Genomic DNA, 15,417 nt, shown 5'->3' with positions numbered 1-15,417 from the left:
CTAAACCTCAGCAGCTGCAGTGTAGAATGTAGCCACTAGAAGTAGGTAATCATTAAAGAGATGGTGCCCATGTTCAACACCAGAGCAGATTGTAAAGGAAGAAAACAACAAGACTGCAATGAGGCCTTGAAACAAGGAATCAGCCAATGAAATGAGGTGCAGTTTCCTTTACATAGCAAAGTACATTTATTTTCCTTTGTTTTTACATGTGAGGATTTATTTTTCCACTGACTCTCAGGATTTGATGCCTGTAAGTCATGTTTGGTATTTTTCATGTGAACAACACTGAACTTGTAAGCATGTACATTTACAAATCTACACATCAAAGACGGAAAACATTATTGTACATATATTTTGGGGTAAATACAACCTAATCCCCAAAGCATTGATTTTGTCTTGGTGAAACACAAAGATTAGTATTAGTATGTACATGCTTTTGTAGGTCAAATATTCTTCAAAGATCTCTCTGGTGGTGAGGTATACTTCAGCATACCAGCATACAGCATTATACTTTTCACAAATCAGGGGACAAGTATATTTTCTATAATCATCTATGTTTCCGTTGGAGGTAATGTTGGACAGTCTCATTCAAAAAAGTCAAAATGACTTAGTGTAGTGTAGGAAATGTCTAATGCTGAAAACATTCAGGTCAATGAGCTGTCTGGGCATGGAAATCCACTCAGAGCTGTAAGTGGTCTATCTATGTTACAGTAATAGCAACACATCCAGGCTCGCTCATAGAGTATTAAACATATGTCTGAACTGGGCCAGATATCAGCATGCGCTAAAGTTGGCGTGTAAAGATAAGGACATTTAGTGAGCTGTGGGTTTTGGTCCTTAATTAAAAAAGCAGTCAAGTGCTTCTGGTTAGCGAGGGGTCAAGTGGCAGTACTATTCCCACTCTGCTGCCTTGTAGACGAGAAGAGAGAGAGACAGAAAGCGAAAGAGAGAGACAGAGAGAGAAAGAAAGAGAGAGACACACAGAGAGAGAAACCGAGAGAGACAGAGAGAGAGCGAGAGAGAGAGAGAGACGAGGCGAGAGAGAGGGGCAGAGAGAGAGAGACGAGAGAGAGAGAGGGGGCAGAGAGAGAGAGACATAGACAGAGAGAGAGATAGACAGAGAGAGAGAGACAGAGAGAGAGAGACAGAGAGAGAGAGAGAGAGAGAGATAGACAGAGAGAGAGATAGAGAGTGACAGAGAGAGAGAGACAGAGAGAGAGAGAGATAGACAGAGAGAGAGATAGAGAGAGAGACAGAGAAAGACGTGCTCTTGAATTATGGATTTTGCATATCCAGAGAGAGCTAGCAGTTATGATAATACCAGCTGACCTTTCCTTATTCACTTTTCTATCTCTCTGTGGCTCTGGTCTGCTCTGATAACACCTGACTGGGAGAAAAAAAAGCATCTCCAGTGCCATAACATACAGCAACACAGATACTTGCACTTACAAATTAGAGGTACATCTCAGATAAAGGCGCCGGCCCAGAATTCACTATGCCATCGCCGTGGTGAAGGACCAAGGTTCTGTTAGGCGTTATTAATCAGACAGGGGGTCTAAGATATTGAGGAGCGTCTCTCTCACATCAAACCCAATCTCCTCTCGGTCCCAGGGAGCCCAAGTCACAAACAAATCCAATCAAAGCCTGGCTGCTGAGTCTGGCCCTGACCCACACTTTTGATGCCCCTCACACTGCCCCCCACGCCACACCATTGGTTGGATTAGTTGTCTCTCCATTGGGAGAAGATTTCACCCGTTATGGACGAAGCAGCAAACACCTGGGTACCCTCTTCAGTTATCCTGGTCAAGTGCTGTGCCACTTTATTTACCTGCTCTCTCACACCTCACTGGTAGCTCCCCCACCACACAACCCACAGTGGCTGTACACCTGTGACCCGTGAAAGTGTATGTGTACACCTGCAGTTGTTGAACCACATCATACATGGGCTGTGGATGAAACCATATGCGTTCAACTACAACTACAGTTACTCTATCCAAAACAGCTGCTGTTACATCCCTAAACAATGTCCTTTAATACGTTTGTATAACCATTGAATTAATGCTACCGACAGTCTTCTGATGCTTGATTTACGTATCTGTTTACCTTTGGAGTGCTTCCATACGAGGGTGGGGCGTGGATAACCCTCAGCAGAGCAGTTTAGGGTCACAGTTTTGCCATAGATCCCATCCTGGTCTGTGGGCTGCACCACAAACTGGGGAGGAACTGGAAGAGCAGAGGGAACCACACACAGACTGACTTACTAGTACTTCTCAGACAGAAAGACAGTATGAGAGATAGATTAAGATTGACAAAAAGAGTGCAGTGGAGAGAAATATACAGTATAAAGACAGATGCAAAGCAACGGAGAGAGAAGCAGAGAAACAAACAGGAACAGAGAGAGAAAGAAAGACAGTACGAGTCAGGGAGCGAGAGGAGGGAGCCTAAGAGAGATACATTTAGAAGCAGTGACGGAGACAGAGGAACAATGTGCTAGCCTCTCACCCCTGACAATGAGCTGACTCTGGTGCTCAACGGCTGCAGCCTCGTTGCGTGCAATGCAGGTGTAGTTTCCGTTGTGGTCTGGGGACAGGTTGGAGATCCGCAGTGAGCTGGTGAACTCTATGTTGTCGATGGTGACCCCCAGACTGGCAGGGATTGGCCGCCCGTCCTTCTGCCATGTGATGTCCAGGGGCTGGTCACCTGACATTACCACGCAGGGGATGAAGACACGCTGGCCAATGGAGAACCGCTGGAATGCAAAGGGCTGGATGTATGGTGGAACTGGAAGGGAAGAGGGGGAGAGGTGACCATAACCACATTAGGCTGAGAGACAATACACTATACCGGTCCAATCTCCTGTGTGTCATACTTCAATCTTCTATCAATCCCTTTGGTCATTGGAAATCGTTGTATAGACTCTGAACTCAAAAGGACTGAGAGTGAATCATCACATAATTCCACCTTAGTCATTCCTCCAGTCTAGCCGAACATTCTGTACTCTGAGTCAGAGCAAACAGTACCAAGCACAGGTGTACTATTCCAGAAACACTTGAAGGGGTGATTCTGTATTTTGGCGACTCATGCCACGTCAGTCTGTCTAGAAGAGAAGATCAAAGAAAACCTAACGACCCTCAAGTAGGGAAAAACCACCATGTTAAACAAATTATTGGAGAATCAGGCCCCATGCTAGACTAGATAATGACATAGATGTGAGATCCTCCTCAGTAAGTCCACTGTTGCACCTTCTCAGGGGACTCTCCAGCCATCTCGCAAGTCAGCCGTATTTCAGAATCAACAAGTTAAAATAACATTGAAATAAGCAGCACTTCAGCACTGATTTAATTCACAACAAAGTAGGGATAATGGACTCCTGGGATCTCACCAGCCGCTTTCAGAATTTGAAGCATGAGCAGAGCAAATGAACTAAGGTACTTGTAGCAGGGAAGTGTTGCTTTATATCACGTGGTCCCCCTTTTCCCCCGCCCCACCAGCCTCATCTTATGGAAATGTCTTAAGCAGTGGCTGCATCCTTCATGACATGGATATGAGGCGTGGGGAATCCCTCGTTAACGTTACCATTACGTATTCTTGGGCCTCTGGTAATCAAGCTCAATCACCACTGTACGTGCAGTCATACTAATGACCCTAGCTTAGTCTCACATCCCATAGCAGTGCAGTCGTAGCAGTGGGGAATGTGTTACTGTAGCTTATGGTACACAATGTGATGTGAAGGCCAATGGGAGTATGACCTGCGAGGTCACTTCCTATCTCTGCCTACAGCTTTGCCATGTTCTACTGTCCACACTCTCATACCTCTTTAAATGCTTATGTATCACATGGAGATGTGTGAAACTTACTCCTCAGCCTGCAGTGTCCCCACTTGCGCCAGTGAATAGCTAGCTTTTCTTGTGGTGCCGACTGGTAAGAAACTTCAGGAGGGTGGTCGTGTATGCTAGCATGGCAGAGGTCAGGAGTTTGCGCCAGGTGTGGGCCAAATCGAGAGGAAGAGGAACTCGCTAAGCAAGCAGCGTGACGTCCTTTACACTTACCCAAGTGTGGTATGCTAGTGTGTTTACTGTGTTCTGTCACAGTACATGAGTCAGGGAGACGGGCTCTTCCTACCTTTGACACTGAGATGGACGCTCTGATTGGTCTCTTGGTGAGGTTTGACCAATACCCTGCAATTGTACTCTCCCTGGTCCAGCTCCTGCACATTAGACAGCTTCAGAGTGCCGTTGTTCTCGAAGGCCCGCTGCCTGTGGTTGAAGGGGAGCAGGTGGGAGTTCTTATACCACTTGATGGAATAATACGGGTAGCCAATAACGCGACAGTGGACGTACGCGTCCCGCCCTGCGATGGCCGTGATGTTTTTCATTGGACGGATGCTGGCAGCCCCTAAAAATACAGAGAGGGAGAGAGAGCTCTCTATAAACACATTTATGGGTGAGGGGATTGTGACATGACAGTCAGCAACATCAAGCCGTATGTACTGACAGCACACCCAAATGTGTTAGTTTTTACCACAGGACCTCATGGTAGACTCTGAAGAGAGGGCTGTGAAATCAGGACCATATTAGACAAGGACAAGGTAGGGTTGGCTGACAGCTGAAAGACAGAACACTTTAGTGGACAATATTCACTGTATGAGTTCACTGAATTACAAATCCAAGAGCCACTTGAAACTAATTGTCTCATCTGAATAAATAATCTATACATTCAGCAACAACATAATAAGTAAAAACTAACTAAGGACACAAGAGAGCGAGAACTATATTCCCTTTTGCAGTCTAAAGATAAAACCACCACCAGCCTAGAAACATGTAGTACAAAGTTAACCTATGTGACGCTCAACAGTTGTACCTACAGGATACACCACACTGGGCTGAAAACCTGCCTGTCAGTAAGGCCTACAAAGAAAATAATAATAAATTGGTCAACTGTGTTCAAACATCTACACATGGAACAGCAGTGCAAATCAGCTGAAGGGAATCATCTCAGCAATAGTGATCTGTGTAGAGGATCAGATTACTATTAAAGACAGGAAGAGAGGTAATATGTCCAACAAATAAGACACAATCAATAGAACAGATATGTTATGGATGGATCATACACACAATACACATAAACACACACTAACAAAACATGGGTGGTTGTGACCTGGCATTGTCATTGACAGCATGAGGGACTGACATGCAGACAGGCCAACAAGATATGGGTGACTAGAAGCAGTGTTAGAAAAAGGAAAAGACCTGGAGTATCACAATCACACAAAGAGCATCACACAAAGAGCATAGAGGGACGATGTGATGAGAGATTCACACAGGGATAAATAAACACTGAAAGAAATTAGGGGAAACTAAACAATGGAGTCCAAAAGCTGCAACTGAGGAATAAAGGGAGCAAAGAGAAAGAAAGAAAGACAAAAGAAATCTGAAAATGAGTAAAAAGTAAAAAGGTTAGGAATCTGTAGGCACTTTACAAAGGAGGGAGAATACAACAAAAACCTAAAAGAAACAGGCATTGAATTTGGAAACCAAACAAACATGAGTTAGGTGTATGTTTTTGTTGTTTTGGAGGAGCTGATCTGACAAGCACCTCTTACGTTTATTCGAGCCTGGTGGTAGACCACCCCGGCCGAGTTCCTGCAGGTGCAGCGATACACCCCTCCGTCCACCTCCTTAGTGTGAGTGATGTTCAGCTGGCTGACCACGTGGCCCTCGTTGGTCTCGTAGTGGCCAGGGTGGTGGTGGTTGTCCTTGATGACCGGGTCGTCGTCCAGGTTCCAGGTGCAGGAGGGAGGGGGAGTGCCTTTGACGTTACACACCAGGAAGACCGGTTCGTTGGGGTTGACCACCTTCTCACTGAAGGAGGACAGAATCTTTGGAGTGCCGTCTGAAAGGGGAGAGAGAAGGAGACCATGGGTAATGGTTAATAGGACTGAACAAAAGCAACAATAGAATATCTATCATCTGTTACTCAAAGCTGTACACCTACCTATTTTAGAGTGGCCTGCTGTTGCTATCTGCTAACCCTGGTATGTTCTACATCATTATAGATGATCAATATCCTCTTTATACAGTTCCGTGGCCACGCAAGACAGTTGCCCAAGCAACCAGGCTCAGGTAAGCAGTTTAAAGCTGACTGGGATAGTAGCCCTAATGACAGTGGCTCTGCAGCAGCACAACACAACGCATTAACACAGGCCCTGCATCGATCCAGGCCCAAAATCCCTTTGTGCTAAGTCACTGCTGGTGCTACTAAACATACATGGAGACCAAACATACACACAACCAGGGGTGAAACGTTCACTGGGTACGGGGGGGGGGGCACATTCTGAAATTGCATTTTTGTCCCCCCCAGTTTTATCATTGGAATGTGACACAAAACAAGGCAATGGTGTGCTTTAGGACTATGCAGACACCTCAGAGCGGTCAGGTAGGCTGTGTTTATCTGACGGGATAAAAAATGTAATAATAATTATGTCCCCCCCACTTCTAAAACAAAAGTTGCACCCCTGCACACAACATCAAACCGTGAACGCTCATGCTACAGTCAAATGCCAAGCGGTACAGTACACATGAAAAAAAAACACATGGTAATATATTCTAACCACTGTCTTGTTACAACACCACCAATATATCCAATAACTGCCATAGCAACATTGATCTTTATAAGAAACCGCTACTGTATCTCACCCTCCAAGATGACCGGAACAAAATCCTGAGCGGACATTTTGTTCTTCCTGGCGAAACATTGGTAGGCCCCTCCATCGCTCTTGGCCATGCCCTCCATGATCAGGTTCTCCCTGCTGATGCCTGTGATCCGCACGTTGTTGCCGGGGTAGATGATCTCTCCGTTACGGTACCACGACAGCTCGTACTCATCAGAGCCACTGACACTGCAATGCAAGGACACCTTACTACCCACGCTGCCCTTCACCTTTCGTGGGCTGACCACCGCCTTCAGGGGCTCTGGACACCAGAGAAAACACAGAACACACATCAAAAACCACAAACCAAATGATGTGACATTGTTATACCGTGAAATAAATATTTTGTTGTGTGAACATTATCAAAGAAATAGATAAACAAAGTGACAGGGCTATAGCAGCTAACGCAGAGACATCATTGCACCCAGGCTGTGATAGCTCCTGATGTGTGAGTGTGATGTGGTGTTTGGACTCACGTTTGACCAGCAGCCGGCCCACCACCTCAGCGTTGCCATAGCTGTTCCACACCTCACACACGTAGGTGCCAGAGTCGGTGGGCTGGGCGCTCTCTATCAGCAAGCCCGTGACACTCTGGCGGAAACGTGTGTCGGGCTCCAGGGGGCTGTTGTCCTTCAGCCAGCGGTACTTGGGCATGGGATGGCCCGACGCCTTACAGGGCAGCTCTACCCGATGGGACGCCATGACCTCCCGACGGTCAAAGCCATCCAGAATCCCCGGCTCTGAGTTAGTGGGATCTTATGAGAGATAAGAGAGAGAAGATGTTATGATAAGAATAGAGTTCACTATTAGAAGAGATAGTGTTACGATAGCATTGTGGACATTGCAATATATGAAGATGCAGAAGTTTCTGATGTATTACTGCAACATGGTGTACTGTACAGAAATATAGATGTTTCTGGGGTACCGTTATTTAAGGTATTTAGGGCACCATAGACTGACCTGACACAAAAAGCCGGGCGCTGTTGCTTTGCCTGGTCTCGCCAGTGTAGCGATGCCGTGTGGTGCAGCGGTAGTTATACAGTCCATCCTCATTCTGGACATCCAGAATATACAAGGCTCCTGTGGTTGTGATGAGAACTCTAGGTCCTAGAAGAGAAAAAGAGAGAGGAGGGGTTATTCACATAAAAGAATACAGGAGGTCGTCTGGCCAATCAGCTCAATAGGAAGCTATCCATCCAGTTAGAAAATACACCTGGTCCTGCATAATCCATGGCATTCACAAACATGAATGATCTAATATATACAGCATACACTGTACAGTGCTTTCGGAAAGTATTCAGACCCCTTCACTTTTTCTACATTTTGTTACGTTACAGCCTTTTTCTAAAATGGATTAAATTTTAAAATATCTCAATCTACACACAATACCCCCTAATGACAAAGCGAAAACAGGTTTCCAGAAATTTTTCCAAATGTATTAAAAATAAATAACAGAAATACCTTATTTACATATGTATTCAGACCCTTTGCTATGAGATCAGGTGCATCCTGCTTCCACTGATCATCCTTGAGATGTTTCTACAACTTGATTGGAGTCCACCTGTGGTAAATTCAACTGATTGGACATGATTTGGAAAGGCACACACCTGTCCATATAAGGTCCCACAGTTGACAGTGCATGTCAGAGCAAAAACCAAGGCATGAGGTGGAAGGAATTGTCCGTAGAGCTCCGAGACAGGATTGTGTCGAGGCACAGATCAAGGGAAGGGTACCAAACAACGCAGCATTGAATGTCCCCAAGAACACAGTAGCCTGCATCATTCTTAAATGGAAGAAGTTCGGAACCACCAAGACTCTTCCTTGAGGTGGCCGCCCGGCCAAACTGAGCAATCGGGGGAGAAGGGGCCAATGGTCACCCAATGGTCACTCTGAAAAAGCTCCAGACTTCCTTCCCTATTCCTGGAGAGCTACAGTCCTGTAGGTTTTCACTCCATCCCTCATCTAGCACACCTGATTGTAATAATTAGCTGGTTGAAAAGCTGAATCAGGTTGGTTACAACTGGGGCTGGAGAGAAAACCTACAGGAGCGTAGCTCTCCAGGAACAGGGTTGGATAGCCCTGCTCTATGGAGATGGGAGAACCTTCCAGAAGGACAACCATCTGTGCAGCACTCCACCAATCAGGCCTTTATGGTACAGTGGCCAGACGGAAGCCACTCCTCAGTAAAAGGCACATGGAGTTTGCCAAAAGGAACCTAAAGATTCTCTGGTTTGATGAAACCAAGATTTTACTCTTTGGCCTGAATGCCAAGCATCACGTCTGGAAGAAACCTGGCACCATCCCTACGGTGAAGCATGGTGGTGGCAAATGGAAAAGGCATGCTGTCGTACAAGGTTAGTAGCTACATTTTACGACAGATACAGGGTCTCATTGGCTATCTAGCTAGCTTTGTTTGACCCCAATTGGTGCTTATTTGACAAAGTTAGAGTCGTTCAAGTGAAGACCGCCCGCGTCATCGGCATGCCATGAAGGCGCCTCGCTCTGATCAAACATGGTGTCCTACAGGATATACTACACCCCTAATGATATAGTGAAGTCTGATTACATTCTAGGATTTCTGAGGAATATATAGAAACGTGATTTGACTGGTTGAAACAACGTTTAGGGTGAGATTTTCACAGATTCCTTTCTTTGCAAATTGAACGAGTGGAAATACAAAATCGATCGTGCATGCTATATGGACCTTTTTAAGATATGAAAAAGCATTTTATCTAACAAACCAACACTTCATGTTATCTCTGGGACCATTTGGATGATAAATCAGAGCAAGATTTCAGAATGTAAGCACACATTTCACCTTCAGAGGTGAATTTATCAAACCTATCGCGGTGAAAAAAGTGTTTTGTTGTCAGGTTCTCTCCTCAAACAATAGCATGGCATTTTTTCGCAGTAATAGCTACTGTAAATTGGACAGTGCAGTTATATTAACAAGAATTTAAGCTTTCAGCCGATATCAGACACTTATATGTACCGACATTTGTTGTTTCTCTAAAATCTGCGATCGTGACACAAGGCGCTGCATGATTTACAACTGTACCGTTGACGGGACACCTATCCCTAAGAAGTTTTAACGCTACAGCATACAATGACATTCTAACCGATTCTGTGCTTCCAACCTTAACCTTGAGGCAACAGTTTGGGAAAGGCCCTTTCCTGTTTCAGCATGACAATAGCCACGTACAAAAAGCGATGTCCATACAGAAATTGTTTGTCGAGATCGGTGTGGAAGAACTTCACTGGCCTGCACAGAGCACTGACCCCAACCCCATCAAACACCTTTGGGATGAATTGGAATGCCGACTGCGAGCCAGGCCTAATCGCCCAAACATCAGTGCCGACCTCACTAATGAGCTTGTGGCTGAATGGAAGCAAGTCCCTGCAGCAATGTTCCAGCATCTAGTGGAAAGCCTCCCAGAAGAGTTGGAGGCTGTTATAGCAGCAAAGGGGGGCCCAACTCCATATTAATGCCCATGATTTTGGAATGAGATGTTCCACGAGCAGCTGTCCACATGCTTTTGGTCATGTAGTGCGTATCCTTAAACATATCATACCAAGACCTTTTACCTAAAATAACCTTTACATTTGACCTCTGCCCTCCCTAGCTCCAGTAATCTATCTGGTCTGAACCTCTGCTTCAGTAGCCAAATCCTCTTTGGGTGTCACTAGCAGTTCAGTCTGTGCAGTAATATTATGTTAATTCTGGGGATCAAACCCGACTGAGTGGGGTTGTCAACAACCATAAGGAATGATACCTTCCTCTTGCAACCATATGCATACGTTATCCCCAGGAGAGCAGATTGATGTCAAAACTGATCGAAAAAGCAATTTACAAGAGATTGTCTTCACTGTGCTTTGGCGAGCATGCTAAGACAGAGACAGCTTAGTGAGCATTTAGGTCCCAAGGTACACCAGCCAGGGGCAGCTTCAGTTAAAACCAGTTATAGTAGCAGGGCTGTGTCTTGTCTCTGACAACGAGGAGGATGTCTTTAGATAAAGCCTGATCAAAATAGACTGTAAAACGTCATGCTTACAGGCCCCATGTGGCCTGAAATGTACACAGAATCAATGACAAGTCAAGCATAGGAACAGTATGTGTTTTTTTCACAAAGTTATCAATTGGTAAAATATACAAAAGGACCGGATAAACCTACATTTAATATGGGCATATTTAATCATTAATTCAATATCTATTGTTTATATAAATAAATCATTACAAATACAGTGCCTTCAGAAAGTATTCAGACCCCTTGAGTTTTTCCACATTTTGTTATGTTTCAGCTTTTTTATCAAATGGATTAAATAAGAAAAAATCCTCATCAATCTACAGACAATACACCGTAATGACAAAGTGAAAACAGGTTTTTAGACATTTCTGCAAATTTATAAAACATAAAAAACAGATACCTTTTTTACATAAGTATTCAGACCCTTTGCTATGAGACTCCAAATTGAGCTCAGGTGCATCCTGTTTCCATTGATCATCCTTGAGATGTTTCTACAACTTGATTGGAGTCCACCTGTGGTAAATTCAATTGATTGGACATGATTTGGAAAGACACACCTGTCTATATAAGGTCCCACAGATGACAGTGCATGTCAAAGCAAAAACCAAGGCATGAGGTCGAAGGAATTGTCCGTAGAGCTCTGAGGCAGGATTGTGTCGAGGCATGGATCTAGGGAAGGGTACCAAAAAATGTCTGCAGCATTGAAGGTCCCCAAGAACACAGTGGCCTCCATCATATTTACAGCTGAAGTTGGAAGTTTACATACACTTAAGTTGGAGTCATTAAAACTCATTTTTCAACCACTCCACAAATTTCTTGTTAACAAATTATAGTTTTGGCAAGTTGGTTAGGACATCTACTTTGTGCATGACACAAATCATTTTTCCAACAATTGTTTACAGACAGATTATTTCACTGTATCACAATTCCAGTGGGTCAGAAGTTTACATACACTAAGTTGACTGTGCCTTTAAACAGCTTGGAAAATTCCAGAAAATTATGTTGTGGCTTTCGAAGCTTCTGATAGGTTAATTGACATCATTTGAGTCAATTGGAGGTGTACCTGTGGATGAATTTCAAGGCCTATCTGCCTCTTTGCTTGACATCATGGGAAAATCAAAAGAAATCAGCCAATATCTCAGAAAACAAATTGTAGACCTCCACAAGTCTGGTTCATCCTTGGGAGCAATTTCCAAAAGCCTGAAGGTACCACGTTCATCTGTACAAACAATAGTACGCAGGTATAAACACCATGGGACCACGCAGCCGTCATACCACTCAGGAAGGAGACGCGTTCTGTCTCCTTGAGATGAACGTACTTTGGTGCGAAAAGTGCAAATCAATCCCAGAACAACAGGTAGGCCAGTTGAGAACAAGTTCTCATTTACAACTGCAACCTGGCGAAAATAAAGCAAAGCAGTGCGACACAAACAACAGCACAGAGTTACACATGGAATAAACAAAAAGTAATTACAATTTAGCAATTAACACTGGAGTGATAGATGTGCAGAAGATGAATGTGCAAGCAGAGATACTGGGGTGCAAAACAAATAAATAATAATATGGGGATGGGCTATTTACAGATGGGCTACGTACAGGTGCAATGATCTGTGAATTGCTCTGACAGCTGATGCTTAAAGTTAGTGAGGTCTCCAGCTTCAGTGATTTTTGCAATTCGTTCCAGTCATTGGCAGCAGATAACTGGAAGGAAAGGAGGTCAAAAGAGGAATTGGCTTTGGGGGTGACCAGTGAAATATACCTGCTGGAGCGCGTGCTACGGGTGGGTGCTGCTATGGTGACCAGTGAGCTGAGATAAGGCGGGGCTTTACCTAGCAAAGACTTATAGATGACCTGGAACCAGTGGGGTTGGCGACGAATATGAAGCGAGGGCCAGCCAACGAGAGCATACAGGTTACAGTGGTGGGTAGTATATGGGGCTTTGGTGACAAAACGGATGGCACTGTGATAGACTGCATCCAATTTGCTGAGTAGAGTGTTGGAGGCTATTTTGTAAATGACATCGCCGAAGTCAAGGATCGGTAGGATAGTCAGTTTTAAGAGGGTATGTTTGGCGGCATGAGTGAAGGATGCTTTGTTGCGAAATAGGAAGCCGAAGCTAGATTTAATTTTGGATTGGAGATGCTTAATGTGAGTCTGGAAGGAGAGTTTACAGTCTAACCAGACACCTAGGTATTTGTAGTTGTCCACATATTCTAAGTCAGAACCGTCCAGAGTAGTGATGCCGGGCAAGTGCGGGCACCGATCGGTTGAAGAGCATGCACTTAGTTTTACTTGCATTTCAGAGCAGTTGGAGGCAACGGAATGAGAGTTGTATGGCATTGAAGCTCGTCTGGAGGTTAGTTAACACAGTGTCCAAAGAAGGGCCAGAGGTATACAGAATGGTGTCGTCTGCGTAGAGGTGGATCAGAGAATCACCAGCAGCAAGAGCGACATCATTGATGTATACAGAGAAAAGAGTCGGCCCGAGAATTGAACCCTGTGGCACCCCCATAGAGACTGCCAGAGGTCCGGACAACAGGCCCTCCGATTTGACACACTGAACTCTGTCTGAGAAGTAATTGGTGAACCAGGCGAGGCTGTGATTTGAGAAACCAAGGCTGTTGAGTCTGCCGATAAGAATGTGGTGATTGACAGAGTCGAAAGCCTTGGCCAGGTCGATGAATACGGCTGCACAGTATTGTCTCTTATCGATGGCGGTTATGATATCGTTTAGGACCTTGAGCGTGGCTGAGGCACACCCAAGACCAGCTCTGAAACCAGATTGCATAGTGGAGAAAGTACGGTGGGTTTTGAAATGGTCGGTGATCTGTTTGTTAACTTGGCTTTTGAAGACCTTAGAAAGGCAGGGTAGGATAGATATAGGTCTGTAACAATTTGGGTCTAGAGTGTCTCCCCCTTTGAAGAGGGGGATGACCACGGCAGCTTTCCAGTCTTTGGGGATCTCAGACTATACGAAAGAGAGGTTGAACAGGCTAGTAATAGGGGTTGCAACAATTGCGGCGGATAATTTTATAAAGAGAGGGTCCAGATTGTCTAGCCCAGCTAATTTGTAGGGGTCCAGATTTTGCAACTCTTTCAGAACATCAGCAATCTGGATTTGGGTGAAGGAGAAATAGGGGAGGCTTGGGCAAGTTGCTGTGGGGGGTGCAGAGCTGTTGACCGGGGTAGGGGTAGCCAGGTGGAAAGCATGGCCAGCCGTAGAAAAATGCTTTTTGAAATTCTCAATTATCGTGGATTTATCGGTGGTGACAGTGTTTCCTAGCCTCAGTGCAGTGGGCAGCTGGGAGGAGGTGCTCTTATTCTCTATGGACTTTACAGTGTCCCAGAACTTTTTGGAATTTGTGCTACAGGATGCAAATCTCTGTTTGAAAAAGCTAGCCTTCGCTTTCCTAGCTGCCTGTGTATATTGGTTCCTAACTTCCCTGAAAAGTTGCATATCACGGGGGCTATTCGATGCTAATGCGCTACGCCACAGGATGTTTTTGTGCTGGTTAAGGGCAGTCAGGTCTGGAGTGAACCACCGGCTATATCTGTTCCTGGTTCTACATTTTTTGAATGGGGCATGCTTATTTAAGATGGTGAGGAAAGCACTTTTAAAGAATAACCAGGCATCCTCTACTGACGGAATGAGGTCAATATCTTTCCAGGATACCTGGGCCAGGTCGATTAGAAAGGCCTGCTCGCTGAAGTGTTTTAGGGACCGTTTGACAGTGATGGGGGGTGGGTGTTTGACCGCAGACCCATTACAGAAGCAGTCAATGAGGCAGTGATCGCTGAGATCCTGGTTGAAGAGATCAGAGGTATATTTAGAGGGCAGGTTGGTCAGGATGATATCTATGAGGGTGCCCGTGTTTACGGATTTGGGGTTATACCTGGTACAGTAGGTTCATTGATAATTTGTGTGAGATTGAGGGGATCTAGCTTAGATTGTAGGACGGCCCGGGGTGTTAAGCATGTCCCAGTTTAGGTCACCTAACAGTACAAGCCTTGTGAAGATGCTGGATGAAACAGGTACCAAAGTATCTATATCCACAGTAAAAACGAGTCCGATATCAACATAACCTGAAAGGCCGCTCAGCAAGGAAGAAGCCACTGCTCCAAAACCGCCATAAAAAAGCCAGACTACGGTTTGTAATCGCTGCCAAAGGTGCTTCAACAAAGTACTGATTAAAGGGCCTGAATACTTATGTAAATGTGATATTTCAGTTTTTTATTTGTAATGCATTTGCAAACATTTCAAAAAATCTGTTTTTGCTTTGTCATTATGGGATATTCTGTGTAGATTGATGAGGATATTTTTTTTTGTTAAATACATTTTAGAATAAGGCAGTAACGTAACAAAATGTGGAAAAAGTCAAGGGGTCTGAATACTTTCCAATGCACTGTAAATCCACTTCTGAAAGGTAGTGAAAATAATAAGAGAGAGGAGAGGGAGAAAGAGTCTGCAGCTATTGTAAAGTTGACCTAGTTAGAATAGACACCAGAGTCCATGGATTTGATATCCTGAAGGAGCTTCTAGCTCCTGGTTTAAATGCAATTGTGTGATATGGGCAACCAGCAGTGAGATCCGTAGAGGGAGGGAGAGAGGGAGGTGTGTGTGTGTGTGCATGTCCTTATCATTGCCAGGCGTTTCTTTAAAGTTTGAAGAGAACAGATACATCA

At 44.7% G+C, this 15,417-nt stretch overlaps 1 protein-coding gene across 1 annotated transcript in view; it reads right to left on the bottom strand.

The window, feature by feature from the left end:
* Nucleotides 1-15,417, bottom strand: part of LOC106581126 (cell adhesion molecule DSCAM) — a 133,259-nt gene that overhangs the window by 26,900 nt on the left and 90,942 nt on the right. The window contains exons 4-10 of the mRNA XM_014162938.3: nucleotides 7,670-7,816; nucleotides 7,186-7,464; nucleotides 6,696-6,971; nucleotides 5,596-5,892; nucleotides 4,123-4,395; nucleotides 2,503-2,781; nucleotides 2,104-2,223 (exon numbers count right to left, since the gene is read on the bottom strand). Of these exons, the coding sequence (XP_014018413.1) occupies nucleotides 2,104-2,223; nucleotides 2,503-2,781; nucleotides 4,123-4,395; nucleotides 5,596-5,892; nucleotides 6,696-6,971; nucleotides 7,186-7,464; nucleotides 7,670-7,816 (1,671 nt within the window). The remainder of the gene's footprint in view (nucleotides 1-2,103; nucleotides 2,224-2,502; nucleotides 2,782-4,122; nucleotides 4,396-5,595; nucleotides 5,893-6,695; nucleotides 6,972-7,185; nucleotides 7,465-7,669; nucleotides 7,817-15,417) is intronic.

This window comes from Salmo salar, chromosome 20 (assembly GCF_965601325.2).
Source record: "Salmo salar chromosome 20, fSalSal1, whole genome shotgun sequence".
Lineage (NCBI taxonomy): Eukaryota > Metazoa > Chordata > Actinopteri > Salmoniformes > Salmonidae > Salmo > Salmo salar.
This window is presented reverse-complemented; position numbering and strand designations above follow the sequence as displayed.